Consider the following 27,523-nt stretch of genomic DNA (forward strand, 5'->3'; position numbering starts at 1 on the left):
AATAACAGTTTTATAAAAAAACAGTTTTTATAAAAGCTCTGAATGGCAGTCCCACTTACGCCTTCAAAAACCAGGTCTCCTAGAAAAGCCTGGCAAGCTTCAGAATTGATGCTTTCAGCCATGCCCCATTTGACACAGACTGTGCAGAAACAACATTGTGCCAATAAATTAATTTCCACAACAAAAGCTATGCTTCTAAACTTCATCCAARATAYAGGCTGTAGCATGTCCAAAAYACTTCCATCTGATTCTGAGCTGCAAGCTCAAGACTTTCTTACCTACACTGCCAATACAAACTCTGCCATGGGATTTCCAGGAAAAGTTCTACAAGATTTTAAAACAAAGAATAAAATAATCAARGGTGTAGGGATGATAATACAGAAATGAAAATGTCATGTCTGAGGACAGTGACTTGCAAGACTTCTGTTTACATACAAGCCAMTGTCAGAAAGCCCTGATGTCAAAGCCAGGTTTGCAATGCTTTCATTTCTCAGCCTCTGCTGCCAGTGAGACTCTATCCTCTATACACGATTATAAATGGAGAAAGGTATAAATTGATCATCACACTTGCACACTCAGGACTTCAACATCACACTCAGAAGGATCTTTCTGTTCTATCAAGCTCTATATGACACACATGCAAASCAATGACAAGCTTGAAATTTTTTTGACATGCCATTTTAGCTATTGGCAACCTGTTACCAGAAATCACGCAGCAGTTTGTCCCTAGAAAAGATGACTGCCTAGGAAGCAAATAAGACCTGAAAAGCTAACCAACTGCTACAGGTACTACAGAAAACTAAAAAGGTAATATGGCTCAAGGAGAAATTACCTCACAGCATATGGCTACAGAACATATATCCTGCGTTGGGGATGGGATGGACATGACAAAGATACAAGTAACTTGTCTTGGAAGGATAAAAAGGATTCTCTTGCCCCACATACTGCTTTTTATCAGTCTCCACACAAACACTGGAATCCCAGGTTGTTGGAACTTCAGYTGAAGAGCTTCCCATGCTACTGAACACTGAAAGAAGGAAGTAGGTTATGACATTACCACAAACCACAGAAAAACTCTGATTTTGGCCTCAGAATGTTTCACTTCTGCATGCTGCACAATACTTAGCATGAACCTTATGAAGTAATGGCKGGATTGAACATTTGACTTTGATTTGCCAGTCAAAATGGTTTTTCCTTCTTTAAAGGAATTTTGGYGATTTATTTCAATTAGTTCCTGCTTGTAAACAGCAACCTGATGTATTTTACAACCAACTTACTGCAAAGAATGGCTGTAGTAAATTATGAACTGTTCATCCATCCACAGATCAATGCYACCAAAAATCAAACCTCAGAAAAGGAGAAGAGCAACATAAAGAAATTACAAAAGGAAARAAGAAACATTACTCCAAATTTTTCTTAACCTTCAACCATTTCCTTTCCTAAAACAAGCAGAAAGCCAAAGTTATACTGACAAAGAGCCCATAAAGCTATTCAATATCAATGCAACCACTCAACTTTCCAATACCTTTCAGTGAAGCTGTACAGTAAGACATTTCTGCTTCTGCTCTCTTCCAACTCATCTTCCTTCTCAGCTCCAAAGATTACAGGTTGATTGTACAGACAGTATCTCATATATGCTGCTCCCAAATCCTCCCAACCCTCCTCAGCTTTGTCATTATCACGTTGTTATTGTCTTCCTCATCAAGTCTGTGTTCCACAAACAAGTCTCTGATTAAAGACAGACAAGTTTGCTTAATAATCATAGTCATTATCACCTGGTTTCAGGTGCTGCCTGCATAACACTTCATTTTCCTTATTTCTACTACGYTATAGCTCTAATTGTATTTGTAGCTCTCTTCATTGCTTTTGGGATGAATGAGATCAGCAAGCAAGTACTCATAAAATGAAATAAGCCTTAAGCTGAAGTTAATGCAAGCTTGAAAACATAAAGTCAGAATAAGAAACTATCCAAAAAAGCACACAGGAAGTGTTATTACAAGCAACCCTATTACTTCTGCCAAGCACTGTACATGCACCAACATATATTCTGTGACTGTGATCAAAAAATTTAGCTCAGTCCCTGTGATTTAAAARTACAAACTAATGCTGTGGGGTGGAGGGGCTAAAGAAATTATAGTTCTGTATGCTCCATAATCAAGTATTACTGGAACACCAGTAGTCAAGCTGCAGAATAAACTTACATTACAATGGCAAGAAGCTATAAAATCAGCACTAAGAATSCTAAGAGCAATGTCTGAATAAATGAAACACAAATTCAGGTCTTACATGCCAATCAGTTTAGATACAGGTTCAAAATACTTCATGTGCTTCCTGGCATGGCAATATTCTTCTAAAGCAACATCTCTGTGATCACCCAGATTTCTCATTTTCCGAATACTTAGAATCATAAGACTGAACATATATGAACATTTTTCTGTTTCATTTTTTTTTTTTGGATAACAGAACATTTATCAACACACATCTGGAGAAGACATTCCAGTATTAGTTGTAACTATAAATGAGTAGAAGCCTTTGTCCAAGAGTGGCTGAAGAAAAGCAGTTAAAAAAAAAAAAGAAACAAAAAAAAAAAAAAAAAAAAGAAAAAAAAACCCAATGAAAGAAACAAACAACAAAACCTGCACCCCAGCTAACAAACTAAGCAGCCAAACCCAAACAGATTCCCTGCAATAACACAGACTGAAATGTCTGTCTGCTAACTCACCCAGGAACTGCTGCCGTATTTCAGGCACTAACTACCAGCCGTGGATATAGCACGGACAGGCACCTTCCCAGCCAACACCAAACACAACAGCGTGCACATGTTGCCTGGACTTTGTGCAGCTGGTGGCAAGGTAACCCGGAGCGCTGGCCCTGCAGCCACACAAGGCAGCCCGCGGCTCTGCCGSTCCGTCCGCAGCGCCGGCCCCGCCACAACAAAGGGCTCTTGTTCCAAGCAGCAGCTGAACCAGCTGGCCCGGTACCCTCCCGTGCTCCGTGGGACATCAAAGGCTGCCTGTGACCTAAGCAGACAATTAGGATGTGTGGGTGTAGAGTTACAGAGCTCCAAGAGGTCACTCACGGATGAATTTTAGCACCGCAGCACAACCCCTTTATAAAACAGTATTATTGCCTTTGCGCAACCAGCCTTCAGGCTGACCCCAGATCTAGGGAAGTGACTGCAACACTACTAGATTTTTTTTTTTCTGTATAAAGTTTATTGCAAAATTTAAGTCCAATTCCTGAGATAAGCTAAGTAGCTTGAACACATGTGTAACCATTTTAGTTTGCAAAGGATAGATACTGTGTTCCCTTCTCTGAAAGAACCGTGTAACCACGTTAACCAAGACGCTGAGGAGCAAGGAGGTGAAAAGCTGCAGAGTAATTACCAAGCACAACAATCACACCCTCTTGCCAGAAACTCAAGCTGCAGCAATAAGGAACACTCCAGCACAGAGTAAGGCTTGTCAGTTCTGTACATATGCTGTAAACAAAAATCCATGAGAAAGCACAGTTGGGCTTTCTCCTCTGTTGAAGACACCACCAGCACCAACATCATCAACCCCAGCACACTGCCCTGCTCTTCTCATCAGCGCAGTCCCACGGTGCTGTCACACAGGACTGTTTCCTCTGGGTACTGCTGCTCCCCAAGACACAGCTATCCTCATCAAACCAGCAGTTCCAAAAATGTGCATGCCCAACTATTAAAGCCAGACCAGAAGCAAGACAACACTGGGCCAAGATCACAACACTGCTATACCATACCATTTATGTCTTTTAATCACATAAAGACAAAGAGTTATCAGATAATGCAGAAATAAAAAACTGAACAGATTTTTTTCTTCTTCACTCTTGGTATGGCTCCACCAGTAAGGCTAAAGATCACTTGCTAATCAGAGATTAGCTCGACTCAGGTACTCYGAACAGCTACACAGCCTTGTGGGAGACCTTCATACAATCCCTGTACTTGGGGATTCACAGTGACCACAGTCGGTACACAAATCTGCACATTTTTGCATTTTCAAAATACACATTATATCACAGGTAAAAAGCAACTTCATTTTCCTAATTTTTAAAGGATTTTAAAAATTACTATCTCATAACTCAGGTGCTTAATAAAGGTTTCAAATAAAATCCTGAGGTTTGAAAAATGTCTTCATTCAAGCTTTTGCTTCAATCCAGCATCTTCCTCAACATTTAAAATTATTTCCCTCTAGGATCTTCAGCAGAATCAAGGAAGGACCAAGCCAGGGCATTTAACTTCCAAATGCTGCCAAACTGGAATGCAACTGACACTATGAGAAAGCAAATTTTGTTTGCAAATTTTCGTATCAGGAACTCAGGCAGTGGTTTAACAACATTAGGGTCATACTTAATCATCTTAACTCATGTAAGCAGCAATGTCTTTATACAACCCAAGAGCCAAGGTGTTCCCTTGCTAAAGAGGAGCATATGTTTTTGCACCTTGTTAAACTAAACTGAATCTTTCAAGTGGTGCTGTTTAAGGAAGGCCTTCAGGACTGTGTCCTTTTTTCTTCTTCTCTCTTTTTTTTAAAAACCTAACAGGTTATCTCATTGAAACTCACTTCATGTGAAGAAAAACCTCCTGGGACCAAACCACTGTGTTCACAAATTTAAAAAAAAACAGAAACAAACAAACAAACAAAGAAGTCTACACATAAGTTACATTGTAGCACTTGACATGAAATTRACCAAAATGAAACATAAGTGTGTATTTTCCTTCTTTTTCTCTTACACAACTCATTGGGACAGACAGAATTTCTCTATCAGTTTTTACCAAAATGCATCCTGAGAGTTCCCAGAATGTTGCAACTGTTAACTCCCCGCACATTTAATTAAATACTTCCAAACTACAACTTTCAGGAACAGATCTATTTCAGTTCACCACCAGAACATAAGAGTTAAATGGAACAACCTTACTGTGGATAGTTCAATCTTCATATGGTAGTTCAAGAACTGAACCATATATTTCTGAAAAACATTCTATTTTACAGAATAAAATTTGATTAATTACACTAATTAGAATTTTTATACACTCAACTCAAAGGGATTTAGTRTGTTCATGTCAGAGCTACGTTCAACAGCAGTACATCTCAAAACAGAGAACAGCACTATTTTTCACAGCATTCAATAACCTTTGAAATGTTACAGAGATCACAAAAGTAATTTCTACTGCTTTTTCCTTCTAATTAAAAAGCCAAAGAGCAATAAGCAAGAGGACAGAAGCCAAGAGTAAGATGAAGAGAGAAATAAAACAGATGGTATGGTGATATATTTATATATACTTAAGCTATTGAAAAAATATGAAAAAAGAAATATAAAAATCTTTTTATTTGCCCTATAATAAGTGTTCTTTTAAAAAAAGAATTTTCAGATATTTTTATGTAAAGAGGATTTTGAATTCTAATTAAGATATAGCTGTAAGCCAGGATCCTCCATCATACAATTAACCTCAAATCCAGCTTCTAGCCAAGCYGGGTACAGATGGAGATAGACAGATGTAATTACAAAGTCCATCAGCAGTAAGCCACTGGGAGAGGTTGCAGGCTTTCCTGTATTTCTACTTTGTACAGGGTGGTAGGCTATTTTTGTCTAAATATACCAGGAAGACACAGCTACTGTGATATAGTCACAGCATTTTTATATTAGCTTGAGTTTGCATCATATACTTTAGGGCATTAATTTTATTAAAAATTACAACTGCATTATTTCTGCAGGCTGCACTGTCTAATAGGGCACTGGAATAGATGTTGCATTCCCAGCTTCATTTCTGTCCTTCAGGATCAACTCCTCCCTTCTCTGCTTCAAACCTCGCCAACAGTAAAACTTCAAATCACCACCATTCTGAATATGTAAAGTGAGATTGTTGAAGAAACATAATTTTGAACCTAAATTCTAAAACAAAAAAACGTTGTACCTTGGCACTTTTCTGGTTTTGTCATACATGTTCTGCTCTGCCATGGTGTTTGCATGCACATCTTCCTCCAAATGATGGAAATCCTTTCCACAAGTCTTCAGCTCATTACTGTCACTAAAAACCATGAGTTCACGGAAATGCACAACTTTTACCAATTTTGAGGTGAGACAATAATATCCTGTTCCACCTAGCAATCAACTTTTCACATGAATTTTGAAATCCTACATCTAAACATGGTGCAGCAACTACAACTCAACTATACTTCTGTAATTTCCTACAGCAACAGTATTGAAGAATATCCAATAGCAAGGTTTAACACATGTAGTTTGACATTTTCCACTAACCACAAACCCACAAACAGTTTCGGCTTGATATCTGAAAACAGCACTAAGATTGCACATTTTAAATTTTATTATGCTTCCATTTAAGATCTGGAAGTMGCATTAAAGCACAGCAAAAAAAGAAAATTTTATCTTCCTATAATGCAGTCAATTCACATCCCACCATCATACAWGAGCCATTCGCTTATCTGAAAGCAGCAGCAGAGATTAAATTTGCATTAATCATTTTACCCCAGTTATCCCACCCAAGCTGGGAAATCAACTACACCTCCCATGCACTGCAAAGGGCTTTCTTTATGAGTTCCACAGAGTAGTTGAAAAAGGAATCACAAAACAGACAGATGTAATGGTAAAACATTCAGACCCAAACTCTTAACTCTAGGGTCATGAACTGACAAATTTAAGAACACAAGAGCTAAGGGTATTTGTGAACATTTTTAATTATGGATCACTGGATATCTGACCATGCTGAAGACCTGGAGAACAAACATCCTGACTTTGAAATGAAATGCCAGAACCAGATGTACTTTACTAGCGTGGCAACTATAACAGCATCAGTGAGTAAAGAGCTTTTTTAAACATTTATTATGCATGGCAGGGAATTCTTAGTGCAAACTCTAACTTTTAGTGAGGACAATCTCAGCTACTTTAACTGACTTTGTATCAAAGCAACCAGCAAAATGTCACAGTTGCCACTGGAGAGGAAGTTGAACAAGTTTGCTCACACTTCTCTCAGCCACCCTCTCAGCGTCTCAGCCCTAAATGTCTAGAAAKCTCATCAGCACCCCACCCATGCCACAAAGCAGAGAGACCCCACGACTGGGCTGGCTGCTGTGCTCTCCTCTGAKCCTGATTTGCAAGGGAAGTTGAAAACAGGGTTAAATCCCATCCCAACCCGAGCCCATGAAAGGTCACTTAGGTCTGCCAACAAACTCAGGGCTTAAGCAAACACATACAATTGCCCATSATATATCTTTTTCCCCTTAGAGAACCTCGTCTGATTTTCATCACCAAAGCAGTCMTTGCCATCAGTTGCCTCATACTTCATTAACAATACATTATTCACATCCTGATCTGAATACACATCCTTTCCCTCTTCTCCATGGCAAAGTCCCCAAGCCCTTYAGAGGTGATCATTCCACTAACAACATTCTCACACTTACCTCCATATTTATTCCTTACTTTTGCACTAGAAAACTAAGGCAGAGCAGTTAACATCAGCAATGCTGGATGTTCAGCTTAGACATCCACAAAATGGCTGAAATAAAATTATCAGAAGGTGGCTGGCAAAGAAAGTTGCTCTCTGAAGTGCCATTTTAAAAGACAATTATTGAAGCAGCAACTGGTTTTGACACTAAGATGAAATGAGCAGTTTTATCTTGAGCATTAGGAGGTTCACTCTTCATGATGCTCTCAATGAACACAGARCTAGAGCTGTTTAGAAGACTCAGAATGGAATTTTTCCCCCATCATGCCCCTTCCAGACAAAAAAAGCAGATACACCCCATATCTTGCAGTTGTACAGAATGAAAAATTCTAAGACTCCAAGTTACTTCATTTAAATCCTAATCTTGATCTGAAAAAAATTTACAGGGAGACATATATATTTCACTGTTTTCATTGCAGTAATTAGTTTATGCTAAATGAAAACTAGTCTGCGGGTAATTCCTGTTTAGGAAGAAGTCTGTAAATTTCTCGAGGCTGATATAAAATTAAGACCAAAAAAGCCCCACAAAGCTTTTTCTTTGAAGTGTTTTAAAAAAGAAGGAAAAAAAACCCACCGCAGTTCAGTAAGATCTGTGATAGGAATAAACATTTTGGTAAACCCAAATTTTACATTCAGAATGCTGCAGATATATGTATTTAAGGTGCACTTACTAAAACACCCACACAAAAAAATTGTTGGAGCAGAAAGACTTACTTCCATAATTCACTTCTGTCCARCTTAATAAGAGAACTCAAGACAAATTTTATTTTTTCAGGGACTTCCAAAAAACCTTTCAGGGAATGCCTAGCCACTGGTGTACCCTGCAATCCAATCATCAGAGACAGACAACTCATTTCTCTTTCCCAACATGCCACAGCTTTTATTACCTTTATTTATAAATGTTCAAGACAACTTTGTTAACCAAAATAAGCTTATTACACAAACATCAGAAATTTGTGTTTTATGTAATTTCTTAAAATCAAAATTTATCTAATTTACAGGAAATTACAACTTTAAAGTCTCACTGAAAAAGCTGTGGTTAACATAAGGATCTCTCTTAGGGTAATACAGAGTTATTTGTCCTATTAAGCTCTTTCTTGTATTTTCATCTTCWATAAAGCATATAGATAGCACAGAGATAACAGATGCCCTACCACAACCATCATGAGAAGGCACCAAGTACTCAGTGGGAAAGCTGAGAAGCCTGTCGTCACAATACGCCACACGTGAACTTAGAAACACATGAGGACAGCAGCAAATACACAACAGAGATAGGACAGCCAAATTAGATCCACCCCATAAGCCAACAATGTTATGTTGAAATTAAGAAAATTAGGCACACTTTTGGATATTTTCTGAAACAGATCACATAAAATGCATGCTATCCACATTAGACACTACTCAGAATTAAATCAAAGGCCAAGGTCTCATCTAATCCATAAGGTCAGAAATCCTACAGCCTCAGTGATCCAAATTCACCTCCTGTCACTGTCATAAAACCAGGGATTTATTCCAAACATTTCTCTTTCTAAAGCTATTATTTCACCACAATGTGCAATAAAATGGCTTTAGCTATTGCTGGGCATTTGCATCTTACAYAGTAACACAAATGTATGCAATCATACTTAAGCAGAGCCTAAATTTTGGGGTGCACTCTAGCAATAAATAAAAATATTTTGCTAAGAGAAAACTCGTCTTTAAGTCTTATGTACTTCCAATCTACATTAAAGTATTGCTCACAACAAAAGAAGCACTTATAAAAAAATTCCGCACACAAATGTACACATATAATACATTTGATAAGATGAATTCACAGAACTTATTATGTGGAGTTCCTCCATCAGCTRCTACTACTCAGATAGGATCTGGCTCACATGCCTGTGAGAAAGCTAAACAGATACAGAGCAAAACCAATAATCTCGACACTGTTTTGTAATGCAAATTTGCAGAAAAAGAAAAAGMACTTTGCAGAGATGCTGGGCAAAACACAGGTAGCACCCTGAAATGCCTTACAAGAGAGCACCCTGCATAGCAGAGCGTAACAATGTGCTCATCAGTGTAGCCAGACAGAGCTGCACTGCAATCCTTCCAGTTCCCCAGTGTGCCTTTACCTTCTGCTATCACTGGTGCAGARAAAATCAGGGGCCCCAAAAGACAAGCTCAGTTCCAAAACCATACTGAAAATCAGGCATTTTGCAGCACTTAAGGAATTTGCTATGGTTTGCTCTAAAATTAAACTGATATTTGACATTCTAGACAATATAATGAGATACTCTCTGACAAATGAAATTTTATGCAAGTCATGTATGCACAGCATATCACTGAAGATCAACTCAGCCAGAGATAGAAAAACAGCTCAGCATTTACACATTGTGTTTTCTTCCAGTCCACCACACACCACACACAGGTTTCAGCCAAACAATGCTGTACAGAACAGGACTGCCATCAGCCTTGACAGACAAGTATTTCTTGTATGTTTTCACTGATTTTCATATTAATGAATAATAATACTGTGATGTCCTACTAAGTCCTAAAACCCCAAGGCAGAAAGTATCTCTGATCTTAGTGCCTGAAACTCYTTCTCAGTGTTATCAAGGAACGTTCTGCTCAGCCAAAACATTGCTCTGACTCTTGTAGCAATGAAGCATTCGAAATAGTCCCAATTACCTCAAAGGTGCCAGGAAAACAGGAAATGTTCATGAACCAGGATTACAAATGAATGTATCTCAAATATTGCATACCTTAAAGTGCTGGCCTAAACATTTTCAAGGCTAGCAATTTAAAAATGTATCTCACTATATATATCTCTCAAAGTTCATGTCTSCAGTCTATACCTAAGTCAGGCTTGGGTTAGTCAACAGGGAGGGAATCAGCATTAACCCATCAAGGCAAACTAATCAGACCCTTAAYGAGAACCAGTCAATGCATCTTACAGAAAGTGTCCTTTCCTTATATGCCCTAAAGGTAACTGAAAACCTCAAAACCTTAAATTTCTTCAGCAAAAAGAGCAAAGACTGCTTGTGCACTGCCTTTGCTTGAGCAGCAAAGGAAAGCTGTGGCAGCATATCTAAATAAAGAGAGGAAAACAGACAGCCTGAGCATCCTTAGGTTCATTGCCACAGAAAGCAGAAAAGGGGCTTAACAAGAGTTAGATTTTTAATACACCCTTCTATTAAGAGAGGGGAAAATACCAATACCTCAAGGTGAAAATAATATAATTGAAAATTAATGCCCTCTTAAGAATACCTTGTTTGTGACCTTGAGAGGGTTTACTACCTCTTTTTCTGATTTTATTATCATTAAAATTTAGGTGAGCTAAACAAGCTACAGAGCTTGTTCAGAGTCGAGCCCTACTCCAGAGTACATGATGGAGCAACTGATGATAGTAACAAACCAGATGATCAATTACAAAGGAAACCCTAATGTTGTTTAAGACTTTTTGTTCCTTGGGGGGCTGGGGGCTGGTGGTGTTTGTTTTCTTTTTCTTTAAGACCTTAGCATTTCATATGATTTTTTAACCACACCTACTTAAATCAAATGGCCTTTAAACTGAAAGAGCAAAAACACACCCTATATCCAATTAAAGCTTAAGCAAACTCTCAAATAACATCGCTCTCATAAAAGCATTCAGAAAGGAAAAGCCAGCTTGAAATCCGTGACTACTCTAAAGATTGAGAAGTGAAGGTAAGAACTGAGTATTTTTGTTGTGCTGATGCATTTAGCCTCAAATAAAACCTTTAGACAACCTGATTTCACCACCATTAAACACACATACTTGTACACCACCTGAAAAACACWTCATTATGATCTAAAAGTGGATTAGACCTTCTCAAAAATCAGTGCAAATGTGCATGAGATTATGCATGAAGTGTTTAAGAGAACTTTAAAACTGAATAACAAGATTTCCTGAAAGAAGTCATTAAAACAACATTTGTCAATCTTCTGTCAACTTCTAGTTGAAGAACTCCCAACAACTCAATCAACCCCTCTTTCAGCAAGAGGATCATAACTTTGGAAGGCAAATTCAGGTTTATATAAGTGCTCCAAAAAAAGCAAGATCACATGGTTACCCACGTCTCAAAACTCCCCCTGCAGAGATTTTTCCACAAAAACATGCAACAGAAGAAAGCTATTCACAAGAAAACCAAATGCAAACAAGAAACAGAAACAATAAAGATGATAAATATAGTCTTATGCTTATTTAAAAAAAACCCATGAACAATTATGTAACAATTTAGGCAGCTGTGCTTACTAATTTTGATAAGGGTATTTTCTACCCCAGCTTTACCTCCCCAACCCGAAAGTTCTGATTCTTCTACAGAAAACCACACTTGTTAGCTGGTTTGTCTCAGAAAAAGAGAATATACTTGAAAAGGGATTTTGATGCACCAACACCAAAAGAACACACTTACACCAAGTGAGTTCACGATTCCAATGACATTTCACATCCATCCTCAAGGAAATTACCTCTCTTTCTACACCAGTGCTATCTTTTCCCACTCAAACTCCACTTTGAGCACTGAGCAGCAAACAACCACCAGCCTCGCTTTCTGAGGTACAAGAGGTACYTTACTGACAACTCTATCTAACCCAGAGAGCTTAGCATGCAAGGCCTGGATCCTGCCAACATTTGCACATGCCCAACCTGACGCACATAACCGGGGGTTGCTCACATGCTGGRAGGGAAGTACATGAATAATAAGCATGTTCCTGAATCAGCAATTATGTGCAGGTAGAATAAAAAGCCAAAGCAAAAGGAGATGAGGCACAAGAGGCAAGAACATTGTCACATTCCATTAATAATTGTAAGTGTGAATGCTCCCAACTAGATTTTTAGGAAAACGAATTTAGAAGTAAGCTTAAAGAGCATTGGCTTTGAGGGTTTAGAGGTGGGGAAGAAGAGTTTCTTTGTTTATCATCCAATACATAAAAAATTATCAACTATACAAAAAGTCTACAAAAACCCAACCCTTCAACTCTCCAGTTGAAACACTCCATGGTTTTACATTCTTACCTGCTTTCTGTCTCCAGCTACAGGTCAGCTGCATGTCTGGAAATCTTAATCAGTGTGATACAGTCTATTTAAAATCCAATGCCATCATCAGACAACTAGAAAAAAAAATTCTAAAATACATAGAGCAGCTCTGCAGAACAAACATATTAATGTTGTGAGCCAGCAAACTGCTGAGCAGCTCAACTCATGAACTGTGAAATTAGAGGGTTTGGAAGCTGTGAGGAAGAAGAAAGTGGTGTTATATATATATAAAATAGGCTGCCCTTAACTTGCTCTGACACCTGACTCTGGGTAAGAAGGGCCTTCCAGTTGTAGTATGTTACTCTGTACTGCCCAATAATCATACATGGTCAAGAAAAATATCCTTCAATGGTCATTTTGGCCACTTCCCCACGTGGCCAAGGGCTTTAATCAGCTTCAAGGGGGCATCGCTTCTTCATACCAGGGCTACTATGACCATCTTCTGAAGCCTGCAAAGCGTGCCCTGTGGAGATGAGATCTTCTTGCACAACAGCTGACAAGAGRAGCTCCCAGAGATAACCCCTGGAAAGCCCAAAGTCACTACCCACRCGGTGGCTTGGTTTTCCCTATCTAGACAAGGAGGCCAAAAAAAAATCAGACAAAGCAGGACTGGTTACAGCTGCAAGAAAACAGTGAGACTGAGAATCATAGTTGAAATAAGCTAAAAGAACTGAAACCTCTGAGACAAGCAATCTTTATGTTTTAACAAGTAAGGGGGGAAGTTACAGAAAGCTGTTGGCTTTCCTTAGTGATCATATCTAATTTTGTAAGACACCAAGTCCTGCGTGTGTTCAAAGTAACTTGATAGTTGGATGCACCAATACCACAAAAATGGTTATTATTTTCTTTTTTCTGATGAAAATTATGTCCCTGGGAGTTTACTGTGGCTGGCTTTCCTTCCACCCCCTTCCCGAGCACAGCAAAAATGTAATTGAGAACTACGACCCTTGGGATTTATGAACTACTAAAACATGCATTTCCTTCTTTGGAATTGGGAGCCTACTTCTGTGAACTTACTACTATTAGACATTTTGTTGGGAATACCCATCCRAACACTTGCCAGAATCTTCCTGCATTTTTTCAGCATGGCAATTCCAAGAGATACCAAAAATMTGAGATCATCAGAAGACACAGGTAACTGCTAAACTACTGCTGGGTATTTTATCGAGTTTAATTACCACTCAGTGCTGCTGCAGAGCTGCACTTCTCCAAAGGTGACTTTTGAATGCTGCCTGCTTTTTCATCAGCGTGACTTAAGAAATCCTGCAACAAGGCTTGCAAATCTACCCTGGGAACTAATAACAGGTCTGGAAAAACCCAGACAYACTGCTCTACTTCTCCCACTCTTCAATTTTCAGTGACAGAAGGGAGTGTAAATTGTACTTAATTAGAAAATTGTCAGTTCAGTCCTTGAGTCACTAAATMATGGTTTTACAATTTCTCCTCATTCTCCCCTCTCTCCCTTCCCAGGCAACACACATTTACAACACTAATTCTCATCTCCAAGCACTTGTACTGTTTTCTCCCCTTACCTCAGCCCTGAGCAGCCTGAGCTCCCCTTTCCTCCCTTGCTCCAACAGGAGAGCACATCCCACCTCCTCACCTCACACCCTTCCTCCAGACAATCTCTCGGCTCCACACTAACACAAATTGTCATTCCCACTCTTTTCACCAGTCACCAGACAATGTTTTGTGGRGATCAGGCAAGACCTTGTGAGGGATAGGAAAGAAGAGACAAAACATGGAGATCCCAGCACCAGGTCCAAGCAGTCATACTTGCAGCTCTTCAAGGTCAACCCTGGAATTACTGCATTTCCTGGGGGTCTCCCGTGATGCTGCCAGAGAGGTGGGTCCCAGCTCTCCATCTCCTAAATTCGTGCTTACAGAGCTTATTATGGTTGGTTTTAAATATGCTGAAAGACTTTGAAATATTTCAAAGTAAACTTTGTGACTTCAAATCCCATATTGTCTGAAACAACTCACTCCATTTTTTTTTAATATACAAAGCAGAGAAAGGACTAATTCTTCTAAAAAGAGGAAAAAACTTTTTCCTACTCTTAAACATGTCCATATTTACTTTTTGACTGAAAATTAACACTTGATGTCTGACCAAACACCATTAGAAAAAATAGGTCTTAATAACTAATAGAAGAAAAACTTTCAAAGTCAATCTACAACTATCTTCTTTCTTTCTTTCCTGGCCCTTTAAAGACCTTTTTAAATATGCAATCAATTTTGAGTACTAAAACTTAAATTCCCATCTTGAAATGGTTAAAGAAAACACTTCTAAAGCCTAACACACACTCACTGACTGCAGCTGGAGGGTACAGAAAACCAACTGCTACACAAAAGAAAACTGTGAACCTAAAATTTTATTAATTGTGTAAGCCGTAATGAAGCTTTTGAGTTCAGCAATGTACTCAGTTTCAAGATAAAGTGCACCTCTGCAGCCCCACAAGTTCATCTTGAAAGCCAATTCCAAGCTCAACAAGCAAACCTGTCTTTTATCCACCTTTTTAGTATCACAAAAATGTAAGTSCAAAGCTCTGCATTAGCTGAGGACTACATAGGTTCCTTAGATTTCCATTCTGGTCTTGTAATTACATTTAAAGGAAATACATCTTAAAAGTACTTGTCATAATGAAGTACTTTCCATTGCATTATTGTCATAGACTCTTTGTATGACACAAAATTCACACTATATCAATTGCAAGAATGAAATGCTTTCTGGTTAGCAGGATATCTAAGMGGCAACTGAATGCTCTAAACTCTAAAAGTAATGCATTTTCACATTAGAAAGGGTACGTAAATCTATCAAGATAAGGATTTCTCAGATGCMTGATGGAGGTCATTTGCCGATCAAGTATTTAATGGTAATCCATCAATTCATCCCCAAGCAGATAARCAAAAACACCTGGCACACTACTTAAAGAAATCACCCATGTGCAGAACACTAGGAGATTTTAAATCAGTCAAGCAATCACTCTCACATGGGCAGAGCCCATTTCTCACAAATGTTTACAATGGAGTGCAATGTAATCAAAGGTTTTACTCCGGGAACTRTAAGTTTTAGGTTTAAGATCAGTAATTCGAAGCTTCTACAGAAGACAAACATATTTAAATGGTGACTGAACAGGGGGAAACTCTGTAAAGATAGAAAAGCCCTTTGTGAAGTGGCRACAGAGCAAAAAACTCTTTCAGCAGCTACCAGGACCCCAGTTATTTCCCTTGAGCAGTCTGACCAGCTGTTTACTTCCCTCCAGTGGCACAGATAAATACTTATAAAAGTGTCAGCTCTACATTGTCCAGCCAGTCACAAGAAGTGCTGGTAAAAATAACAACCTGAGTTTCCATCAGAGTTCACATATCACCTTCAAAGTACAAAAAGAGGCAAAATTTAAACTGAGAAGAAAGAAAACACACAGTAATGGTAAATGTTGCACACATTAAAATGAAGAAACTCCTACTGTAGTGAGTGGTCTGTATCCTCATTTCTGAAACTTTGAACAAAATTATGCTGCTAAATTACCTTCTCASTTCCCTCACAATAGCAGCACACTGGAAAAAAAAATTAATTAGCAAACAACACTACAAGACTTTACCAATTACAAGTAATTTTCCTCTCCAACAAGCATTCAGGGGATGTACATTTTATTAATGTCCTCTCCAAACAATAGTAAAATTAAATGTAACACTGTAAAACTATCATTTTTACATATGCTAATGGTAATATAAAAAACTTATTAAACTCTATAGGTTCAATCAATGGGATGTTTAAGATACCCGTTTTTTGCTTTTAAGAATAAAGGCATTTTACWTAACATGGACTGCTTTACTTTGGTATTTTAAATACAGTATCCAGTACTTCTCACTGCCACATTTACATCTTTACTACTATGCCCAAAAACCAAAAAGTGACTTGACTCATCCMCCTACAATATCTCCAGTGAAAAGGAGTAAAACTCCCAAATGTCATGAGAAGAGCAGACTGGTGGTCAAACTTCCTGCAGGGAGATACTAGAATAAAACTGACTAGAATGAAATAGCTGAATACATGTTCAAACAAGAACCCTTCTGCCACAGTTACCCTCAAACATTAACTCTTTGTATGACACATCCAGGACAAACTCACACAAAGACCGGGATTTACTAGAGGCTTTCAGTGGGCACACAAGCAGTCTCATGACTAAAATTACCATAACACATCTTCAGGGGAGTAATGTTGAAACATATACACTATGTGAAAGCTYAGGTCCATTATCTTTCTATGGTTTATTCTTAATTAAGCTCACTGTCAGCAATCTCTTGTAAACTAATTTTTAAACATGTTTATCACAAGGAAACCAAATCCATAACTCTGAAATGCAGCTCTTTATTACCACTGCTAAATGAAAGCAATAACATTTTAAAACCCATCACATCAGAGAAACATCTTTCCCCACAGAGATGTTAGTTTAACTCAGACTACCCTCAACGGAGTCAAAGAGGATAGAGTTCACTTTGCCAATCAAACAACTTTTGCCTCAAGAACTCTGTGTGGAGAGATATTCTTCAATTCCAACTTGCACTTTAAAAATGAAGACAATTACTACGTCCAGCATCTACTTCATTTTTTTTTCTGCCATTCACGTTTTACACTTTTGATTTTAAGGCTGGGGAGTGTTAGTAGTCCAGCACCATTAATCCATCTTCTCAACAAGACAAGAATGAGCATTACTCTAACCATACAAAGCCATCATGGGTCCCATTCTGGARGGYTGTGAGTGCCCTCATCTCCCATTGATGTCAGACCACATAATGTTTCAAGTATTGAGGTCTATTGTTCAGTCCATTTTCCCCCCATCTTGTGAGGTCCTGCCATATATTCATTAGAAAAGGCCKTACACTACACTACACTGAAATAAAACAAAACCTAAGACCCCCAAGCATTTGTTATTACCGAACTCCTACCATCCACAGCATAATTCAAACAGGGGCAGAGTACACAGTGCAACCACACATGCAAGGACTATTTTTCAGACAGAAGCACCTCTTAAATGGCCCTATTTTCTTAAAGAAATTTTACAGTTTATAAGAGTCAGAAAGCCCTCCCAATGCATTTCCTTATGCAAACACGTAGTGACACTGTAAATCCCGAATCCAGTAACAACAGCAAAGACAGACCCACATTTCTGAATCAGTGAACTTGGTAACAATGGAAAAGAATACACATCACTATAATAGAGAATTACCATTTACTCCAATTTCTCATTTAGAAACAAGGCTGCACTTGCAAGCACTGTCACCTATTACTATTTTAAAGCTTTGGTTTGTCCACATAAAAGTAGGCTGTGACTTATTTTGGAGGGAGAAGAATAGGAAAAGACCTATGGACCAAAGCCCAACTAAATTAAGGAGGTGTTTTACACTCAAATTCTTCTCGTCCGGATTTGCAGTTAAATCAATGGTTTCCCTTTTCTAGCCACCAAGAAGAGTTGCATCAATACCGCCTCAAACAATCAGATGGCTGTCCGGAGAAAAAGTTAGAATATTTACTCAAAGGCACATCTGCTGGAGTCCTGCCAGCCAGCCAATCCGGCAGACAGGCTGCAGGGGGCAGTTTCAGTTTTGCCCGGTCAAGAGGCGGCTGTGWAACACCACCGGCGTTGGTGCTCAAGGGAAAAAAGCCCCTTCGGATAMGGTTTTCCCGAGCCCCCAGACGACACCCGTTTCGGGGGACGGGAGCAGCCCAAGAAGCAGGCTGGACTGGCCGCTCCAAAGGGCACGGCGCAGCATCCGCGGCACCTCTCGGGGACCAGCACCAACGCTCCCGCCACGAGAGAAAGCGAAAGGGTCGGGAGCACAAAACAAGCATCGAGAGCCCAAGCGAAAACACGGGAGAGTTTTATTCTCCACCGGAAAAGGACGATCCCCGCCTGCTCCCTTCCCACCTTGAGGCGGGGGGCCCCGAGGGGCCCGCGCTGCCCCGGCGGGGGTGGGCGGGCGCAGCCGCTGCTCTGCTCCCGCTCCAGCTCCAGCTCCCGCTCCGCGCCCCCTGCCCCACTCACCGGCCGTCTCGGCCGCGGCCGGCGCCCCCGCCACGCCGTTCAGGTAGAGGATGGAGAGCAGGTGGGGCTGCGTCTTCTCCAGGGCCACCCGCAGGTCCTGGAAGTGGTCCCGTTCCTTGCCCAGCAGCAGGGCGATGAGCAGCTCGGCCTTCCCGCCGCCCGCCGCCTCCAGGTCGCGCAGGTCGCGGGGGCCGAGGGCGCCGGCGGCCTCCAGCAGCTCCACCACCTTGTCCACTTCGGTCATGGCCTGCGCCAGGCTCTGCCGGCACTGGGCGAGCAGCTCCTTGTGCTTCGGCTCCATGGCCGCTGCAGGGCCGCCGCCGCCGCCGGCCAAACTTCGCCCGCCCCCCGGCCCCGCCGCTCCGCCACCGCCGCCCCCGGGGAGGCGCGGGCCGAGGCGGGGCGGGCTCCACCGGCCGCCTTCCTCCGGCACCCGGCGCCCCCGCAGCGGCCCCCGGTGAAACTTCGTCCGGAGCGGAGGAGCGGAGCTGGGACAGGACCTGGGCCGAGCGCGGCTTTGCCTTCGCCTCTTCCTCCTCCTCCTCCTCCTCCGGCAGGCGGGGGGCGAGCCGCCGTCAGGGGCTGCTGCTTCTCTTCCTYCTCCGTCTGGCGCCCCGCTCGCCTCCTTTCCGCYCCCCCGGGCGGYGAAACAACTTCTCCTCCTCCCGTCKCCTGCCCGCGGGAGGGGACCGCCGGCAGCAGGAGCCGCGGGGAGCGCCGCCGCCTCCCGGCACCCCGCACCCCCGCGGGGCAGTCGGGATAACTTCTCTCCGCCGCTCGCCGCAGCCACACGGCCGGGAGGGGGTGCGGGGAGACGGGCTCAGCTCCAGGCGCCTCCTTTCATCGGCGGGCGCACGCAGCCATATTGGCTACACAAAGCTGCCGCCTGCGCCGAGACGGGGCTGCGGCAGCGCATCGCTAGCCCTCCCCGCTTCTCTCCGCTCCTCTCCACCGCCCGCCCGCCGCAGCGGCCGCCGCTCCCCGGCCCGCTCTGGCCCGGCCCGGCCCAGCCCGCCCCCCGGCCGTCAATCAGGGGCGCCCGCCGGCCCCCGTGCGGCGCGGAGCGGAGCGGAGTGGGGCGGGCCGGGGGAAGGACCCGCGGCGCGGCCTGCGGGAGCCTCTCCCGCTCCTCCCTCCGGGGCTCCGCCGGGGCAGGACGGGGTGCCAGCCCGGGTGTCTCGGCGGCRAGACAAAGGCGGCGCTGCCGCGCTGGGGACGGGCCCGGGCGGGCCGTGCCGCTGCCTCTCCCGGAGGGCGGGAGCGGCCGCCTGTTGAGGCTACTGGCGGTGCGGCGGCGGGTCGGAGTCTGCACCGGGCGGCAGATTCAGGCGTCGAGATTTATTTCGTCTTAAGCCGAGAAAAGCTACACATCAAAATAATAACAGACCACTTAGGGGCTTTGTCCATTAGTCTTTAGATTAGAATTTGCAAAAACGAAAGTTTGAGARCAAGAGAGGTAAACACTAGTAATATCTGTTGGGTCATCTGCCCTGTAAATTTCATCAGCRTTTCATGAATGAGCAGAGACCAGGTAATTTACAAATAGAGTATAGATGTGTCGTACTCAGACGAGCAGGAGGAGCATTGTTTAGCAAAGAGATACAAGAGTAACAACTTTGCTGTTTRAAAGTAAACAGACTGTCAACATCACTTGCACCAAATTTTATCTTAATTTGCAAACGGACTGCAAAATGACCACAAGCAGTTATCATCCTCAATTCACTTTTTTTTACGTTTCAGTTGCACTCAAAGGGCTTTACTGGTAGTGGTGTTAACCCCATTACATCAAGAAGGAACCGGAGTTGTCTGACAGTCTCCAGTCTAACCAACCACGTGCTACATTTAGTGTGCAGAGACCTGGACTCAGGGAGATACAAGGGGAAGCCTTTGTTCTTTAAAATTTGCTGTTAACACACCCATTGGGAGAATTCAGGTGCTGAACAGAGTTTCAAGCCACTTTATGTAGCTCAATGGATGGTGACTTCTCTYACGTGAAAACACCTTGGGTTGCCTGCAGTCGAGCTATGCATTCTACTTCCAGTGAAGGCAGAGAATAAGAGGACTCAGGGATTTTTCTCAACCTTAAAAGTCATTATTTACAACACTACTTGAAACTATGGGGTGATTTTGAAACAAATATTTTCATGTTTGGTCCATTCATTGTGATTTAGTGCTCTTGTACACTAATGTCTTCCCATTTTGCATCCATGTTTTTCTCAACAACTTTCTTTGCTATGCTCAAAGCAAATATATATATTTCTTGCATACAGAGATTAGCTTTGCTGTCTAATGACTAATGTTACAAATTCCTGCAAAYTGTGTAATTTCTCATCTATTTGAATTTATCAGAATATCTGCCTATTTCTCTCTAGCAAATTGAGCAGTTTAGCCAGTTAAGTAGCTGTGCATTCCCCAGGTACTAGTTAACACCAGTGTGCATTAATTGTTGGCCTCACAGCACYGCTAAGAGGTGAAAGCTGCCTGGTGTCACCCACTAAGCAGCCAGAAGAGTCCCTCTGTGCCTGCCATGGAATGGACACCGTGCAACGGAAAGCTTTTGGAAGGTACATGCACAGGAAGACTGTAGAAAGACTGCACAAATTATTCAAATAAGTCCTGTTTTTTAAGACTTTCTAGTATCAGCTAATCTAATTAACAACATTATTTTACTGTGTATGTGCTTAAACAGTTTGCTGTAAAGGAGAGGAAACATTCCATCGACTTTCATTAGGAAGGCATTATGTTAAGGCCATGCTTTAGGTTGATGCAGCAGTTCTCTGCTACTTAAAATAATTAAGACAGTCTTGGTTTCTATCCTCTGCCTGATTGGGCACTGAAGTGCACCTTTCACCAGAGGTTGCAGTAACACAGGAATCTTGAGTCCYATTTCAAAATCTAGGGAGTATTACCTTGGCAAGTGTTTGCTCTGGGTACTACTTACTCCTGTTTTCCCAGAAGGGTTAGTCCTTTGCCTTCTCTTCCCAATAAAACATTCACCTTCTTAGCATGTGTTGCCTGTCCAACCTTTTGCCTGCAGATCCACATTGCCTGTTTCCCCTCTCAAGCAGTGCCAGGTAGCTGGCTGTACCTGTTGTACCAGGTTTCTTTCTTTCTGGCTATGCAGTTTCTACCTTTTTGTCATATCTGAGTCTCCGCTACTCTATTTTTCATGGAAATGGCAARTCTTTGCTCTCAGAAAAGTTCAGATAAATTTCTCATTGGGCACAGATAAATGTCTCTTCCATGGGTCCTGCTGTCAGACAATTGCCTAAGAGAAGGACCTTGCTGTTACCCCCATTACCTAACTCTGTACACCTCCAGCAATGCAGGGAATGTCTTCGTAAGACTTAGGCATACTTTGAAGACACAAATTATGCAATGGATGCAAATTTATTATGCCAAAAGTTTATAGTGACCCAAATTCAGATCAYTACAGTACCCCAGAATGCTGCTATTTTCTGATGAGACACCTTTTAGACACATCTAGGCTTTCAAACAGGCTTCTTACACTCATTTTTATGGAACTTTTCATCAGACAATGGTCCTCTGTGTAAAATTAGCTGTCACTCCTCAGACATTTCCCCCTTCACARCAGCAGCTCTGGTGCTATAGGGTTGCTTGTAAATCCGCTCCTCAAAATCATCAGTTTGAACTAATCACAAATTCTAATGGCCAAAAGTAGAGGATTTTCTTGAGAAGATATTTTTATTATTTTTAAATACATGGGAGATATTTGCTTTTTTGGCATTGGAGCCCTTAGGATAGAGGTCTTCAGGTTCTACTGTCAGTCATGTAGGCTAGAAATGGCTTTGCAATGAAAGCTACACTTCTCATGGAATCACATGATTCAACTATGGGTTTAGAGAAAAATACTGAGAGATTTGTCTTAAGTTAAAGTAAGGAAGGTTATGCAGGTATATGAAAAATACAAATTATCACCAAGTTAAGATCAGAGCTCTTTGTGTTGGGTGTAACATGAAACACCAGAACTTAAGTAGTTTTCAACAGCAGCTTTTTTTTTTTTTTTTTTAGATTAATTCAATAAATTAGCATTTGCAGGATAGGAAGGTGCTGGTCTAATGTGCCAGCAGATCAAAGGATCTCATTTAGCCATTAAAAAACCCCAAAACCATAATGCAAGCAGTCTGGGCACTGCCCAGGAAAAATATTTCACCTGGCAGTATTGTCCCCAGGAATGGGCTATGCCCATAAATTCTGAGATCCTTGGAGCTCCTGATGAAGCTGCAGACTGAGGGAGCTGCTGTTGGACACTCACAGAAGCACAAGGATCATTTATCTTCCAAAAAATGTATAACTGTGAACTCCAGGAAATGGTTTTACTCTTTCTTCACTGAACTCCTGTGACACACYGTATGAAGGAAAGCAGACCAGAGGATTATATTGCCTTTTTTTTTTGTTTTCTTTTCTGTAGCCATAAAACTTACCAGTCACTTCATCTTGTACTACACTAGGCAGTTTTCCAATAAAAAATTATTGTCCTTTTCTACACTGGGCAAATTAAAATGAAGATGAGATGGTTATTTCAGTCAGCTTCAACAGAAAGAAAACACCCTGTTTGCTGAAGGTTTTAGATTCCCCCCAGGCTGTTGAAAAAGCAAATAAAAACTTGTTTGACTTAATCAACTTGCTAAAAGTGAGAGAAAAGGCTTTCCTCAAGGGCAGAATAGCTAGCAGGAAGGGTATTTGTTTGTTTGGGGAGGAGGAGAATAAAAGGGCAGGTAAACCGTCTCCTCCTGGAGCTGTAAATACACACAATCAGTTCTGAGACAACTGCTTTCAAAAACAGGCAGCAAAAAAACCCCAGAAACACTACTGAGGCACATTAGTGGTGATCCTGCCGGGCCTTAAGAATTTCAGCTTTTGTTGGGAATAAACTGCAAGCAAATCCCAAGTACCCATCTGCTTGGAACAGACCAAGGGGGTGATTTAATTTTCTTTGGGAGACTGGGCTGGCTTGTGATGTGGTTAACTTCTATGAGCAAGCAGATGTCAAACAGCCCCTTGAAAAGCTGTTGCTTGCAGTTTGTTATTGGTTCAGTTTCTAGGTCAGTTTTCAAGTCAAGACAAGAGATTGTTTATACAAATCATCTGCTTTTACTTCTTCTAGCACTAACAGGGAGATAAAAGCAAGTGGGTTCCCTAAACATCCACGGGCAACTTCTATAAAGAAGCCATGCACAAACTAGGAGCTCATAAGAAGAAAACCCAAACTGCAGCTGAAGAAGATAGTCAAATGTAATAGTAAGAATTCCAGATAAGATAAYGCCTCAGTACACTTGCACTGTCTTCACTGATTTTCTGTCAGCAATGAGTATTTTCAAACTGGATTTGAATCTAAAGGCTCTTGAAGAAGGAAAGGTATTCCCTTCGGTTCCATCTCTCAGCTCTGCTAAGCATTACACATGTACTTTTAACAGCAAGTTCCCCTGCTCAGTGACGTACAAGGGTTTAAGAGTTGAATCCATATCCATTAGTTTTCTAAGATCTCCAGGGGTAGTGCTTCGATTGTGGCACAACTGAACTCAAAGAAAATGGCTCCTGATGCTAAAGGAAAGCCAAAATTCCAGGGTAGTCCAAGTATCTCTAGTCCAAGCCCAAAGAGCTCCYTGAGGAAATGGAGACAGGTGTGCATGCAGGTGTGGTTCTCTCTTGCTCTAGATACTGTGCAACACCTGTCTTTCCACACGTCTGAAGAGCTCATCCATCCCACAGCTCATCTATTTTTTAATGCTTAAGCAAAGAGGAAAACACAGGTGGCAGCCCATTCCCTAAAAAARCCCAGAACCCAGCAGATCCACATTTGAGAACATAACAATACGCAGATGTGGTTGGACTGCAAAAGCTTGTAACACATGGAAAAAGATAAACAGGATTGGAGGGAGCAGGAGGGATTATTGCTTCATAATGAATKCTCTAGCATTCTGAATTAATCTGGTTTATTATACAAGAGAAGCATTTCTAAAATAGTGCACCGTTTTACCAGTGCCTGTGAAAATCAAAGGTAGACGGTCAGGACCTTGAAAAATATGCTGGACTTGCAGCAGATCCCATGTGTCATACCCATAGCTAAGACTTCAACTGCTACTGGACAGTGCTACATGGATTTCTGTTTACATAAGCACTGTATAAATTCCACATGGTTCTGATTTGAGAAGAAATTTTTACTTTTAATATTGGAGGCTATTGCTTGGGCAGAAGAGACAAATAATTTTGTAGGAGGTAAACAAAACTGGGATGACAGTGAGAATAAATTCAAAGAGAAACTCTTGTACAACTTGTGGTAGCCAATTTGCTCAGGCAAAGCAGATCATGGATCAAGATGCAACTTAAGACTGAGGAGTGTTTAAAATGACAAAAATACCGGAGTTAACTAAAATCAGTTCTGAAAACGGTAACTAACGTGAAATGAAGTAACTCCTAAGTTACAGTCTCATTTAAAAGCCAAAAGAAWAGTCTCTGCTCCAGCCTACATGCCTTGGAGGGATGGGAAAGCCATCAGAGAGTTCCAGAATGAAATAATGTCTCAGCTTGGCACAGTGGCAGCTGCATTACCGGCTTYCCCAAGGTCTGGTTGTCCAGTTTAAAATGAACTACAGATCTTCAACCTATCTTGAAGCTCTTTAAACTATCTGCACTTTTCCCCCTCRTAACACACATACAAAAATTAAAGATTCAACAGTTCAAGGTAACCAGTAYCTTTTAAAAGAAAAATGTCATAAAAATAATTCAGAACTTAAATTATTATAAATACCAAGATTTGTCAGAATTGAACAACAAATAAACAACTTCCAAAACAAACAGAAAATGCCCACCCCAATAGTAAATGGAAGAGTATATCCAGCATGGCCCAGAATAAGCAGAAACATTTGAGACCAAGTCCTGAGTGCCATGGAAGCCTTAATAAAGATTTAGGTTAAAATTATTCTTTTTTAATCAAGTCTGCAGCAATGGTATTTAGAGAAGTGCGGTTCAGCTGTTTGAAACTTATRAAGATGCATTAACTGGTGGGTGTTTGATGGATAGAAATATTTAACATAATGCATATATCAAAGCTCCTCCAGTTCTRCTGAGTTCTCTAATTGGTTTCCAGGGGACTTGGATTAAGCCCCAGTTTGGTAATAAAAAGRCTGTGCAAAAGAATAACCGAAATAAAAAGTCTCCAAATCTGCTAGGGATATTCCATGAAGGATAAATACACTTCATCAGCAAGGCAAGCCAAATATTATTCTTTTTACCATGGGCTATTTGTACTTTTAGAACTTTTTTCCCTTAACTCACCTTCAGAGCTGCCACCCTCCCCTTCCAAGAAGATTAATGGTAGCCAAGAGCTACACTGCTTTGCCCTCTCCTTTTCCAGCTGTAGTCTGTGTTGTCTTGCAGCTGACTTCAAGAGCACCAACAACTAGCCTGTTCTGACTTTTTTTGGAAGATGAAAGAATAAAAAGAACTATACATAGCAGATGCTAATCACATTTTTTAATCCACACATCCTGGCAATGTTATTTACTAAGTACTCYATGTAACATCTATGTCTTCACAAGCACAGTCCCTTCACTCACCTTGATGATTCTATCACAACCATGTTGCTCAGGAGAGACTATTATAATTTAATTGTCTTTAACAGACTGAATCCAAAATATAGAAAGTCTAAAGATTTCCCCAGGTTTTACAAGTCTGTGGCAGCAACTATTAACTGATTCTCCATGTGCCAGCTATTTCCCAACCGGCTGTGCTGCTTATACTTCCCCAAACTTATTTTCAACAGAATACATATAAACACAAACAAGGGAAAAGACAGTGGTGCCAGCTAAGTAGGAAGGCTGAAGAAGAAAGCAGAAACAGGCTAAAGACAAAACTAAGTGGAGATCTAAAGGACTGAATACAGTTTTTAGCGCTTACAAAGAGCCACGTGAAGCAGGGATGCCTTTCATTTCAGTTCAAATATATTCACTTATATAATAAGGTCATTTTTTTTCCAAAAGTTATTTGACCATAGCTGTAATTTTGATGGCAGTAAATTTCCACATCCAGATGTGCTGAGGAGATGTTTTTTTCCTTGAATAGTTTAATTATCCTCCAGGCAAACGTTCACRGTAACCTTGCATGGCTGAGCTGAATCCAGCCAGTGGCACAGTATGGTTGACATAGCACTGCTGCAGGGAAACAGTGTCACCAGCAGTGACAGTCACTACAGGTCCAGAAGGGAGGAATCTGTGGGAGAAACAAGGACAAGGAGACAGTAATAAATGCAAAGGGAACTAGAAAATGCACAACAGTAGCGTAAGTCAGAAGAACTATATATCTGCTGAAAAAAAATTAAAGAAAGTCTCTGACGTAACTGGATCTGCATGAGTGGGAAATCTGGAAGATGGCATATKGGAAAGGGAATAAGTTATTGCATGGACTTGTGAAGGTACCTACACCTACAGCAGACACTTGAGCATCATTGCATGGAAAAGGTGCAGGGATCAGGGCAGAGTAAGGGTGAGGTGTGTCCTTCCTTCCCAGGAAAGAGATCCCCTACCCACTGTGCCCTTCAGAAATGAGTCACAGACTGTCACTGCTTCAAGTGTGCACCATGACATGGCCAAAGCCACCCTCGTCACTCCAAACACAATCAGCAGTTCACCACAGAGATGCTGTCAATCAGCCTGAGCCACAGAATGCCCTGCCTGTGACAAATCAGGATGAATCATACCACATTAATCAGTTCCCAGAAACCAACAAACCCAGAATAAGAAATCAAGAAAAATAATTTCAAAGTCTCACACCTAATTCTGATATTTTCTAACTCTTGAAGCTTACCAGCACAATTTCACTATTGCTCTTGCATTTCTTAGAAATTAATATTCTTTATTTTGCTTTCAAAAATCCATACAATTAAACATTTAAAAGGGATGCACACTGAGAAAATTGCCACATGTATCAAAAGGTTAA

The 27,523-nt window shown here is 41.2% G+C and overlaps 2 protein-coding genes across 5 annotated transcripts in view; both read right to left on the reverse strand.

Annotated features, from left to right (window-relative positions):
* The window catches only part of DLG5 (discs large MAGUK scaffold protein 5), a 93,258-nt gene extending 73,731 nt beyond the window's left edge, over positions 1–19,527 (reverse strand). For 2 of the 4 annotated variants that reach the window (XM_057365185.1, XM_057365184.1), the window contains exon 1: positions 18,566–19,527. In XM_057365185.1, coding sequence (XP_057221168.1) covers positions 18,566–18,866 — 301 coding nt within the window. In that variant the 5' untranslated portion in view covers positions 18,867–19,527. Of the gene's footprint in view, positions 1–1,525; positions 1,608–11,895; positions 12,052–18,565 lie in introns of those variants that run through there. The other 2 variants (XM_057365188.1, XM_057365186.1) reach the window with 2 other exon arrangements.
* A 6,398-nt stretch (positions 19,528–25,925) lies between these two features.
* Positions 25,926–27,523, reverse strand: part of POLR3A (RNA polymerase III subunit A) — a 37,209-nt gene continuing 35,611 nt past the window's right edge. The window contains exon 32 of the transcript XR_008965292.1: positions 25,926–26,797. The gene's annotated coding sequence lies outside the window, so the exon portion shown is untranslated. The remainder of the gene's footprint in view (positions 26,798–27,523) is intronic.

The sequence above is a fragment of the Malurus melanocephalus genome, unplaced genomic scaffold (assembly GCF_030028575.1).
Source record: "Malurus melanocephalus ecotype Western Australia unplaced genomic scaffold, MMel_1.1 scaffold_49, whole genome shotgun sequence".
Lineage (NCBI taxonomy): Eukaryota > Metazoa > Chordata > Aves > Passeriformes > Maluridae > Malurus > Malurus melanocephalus.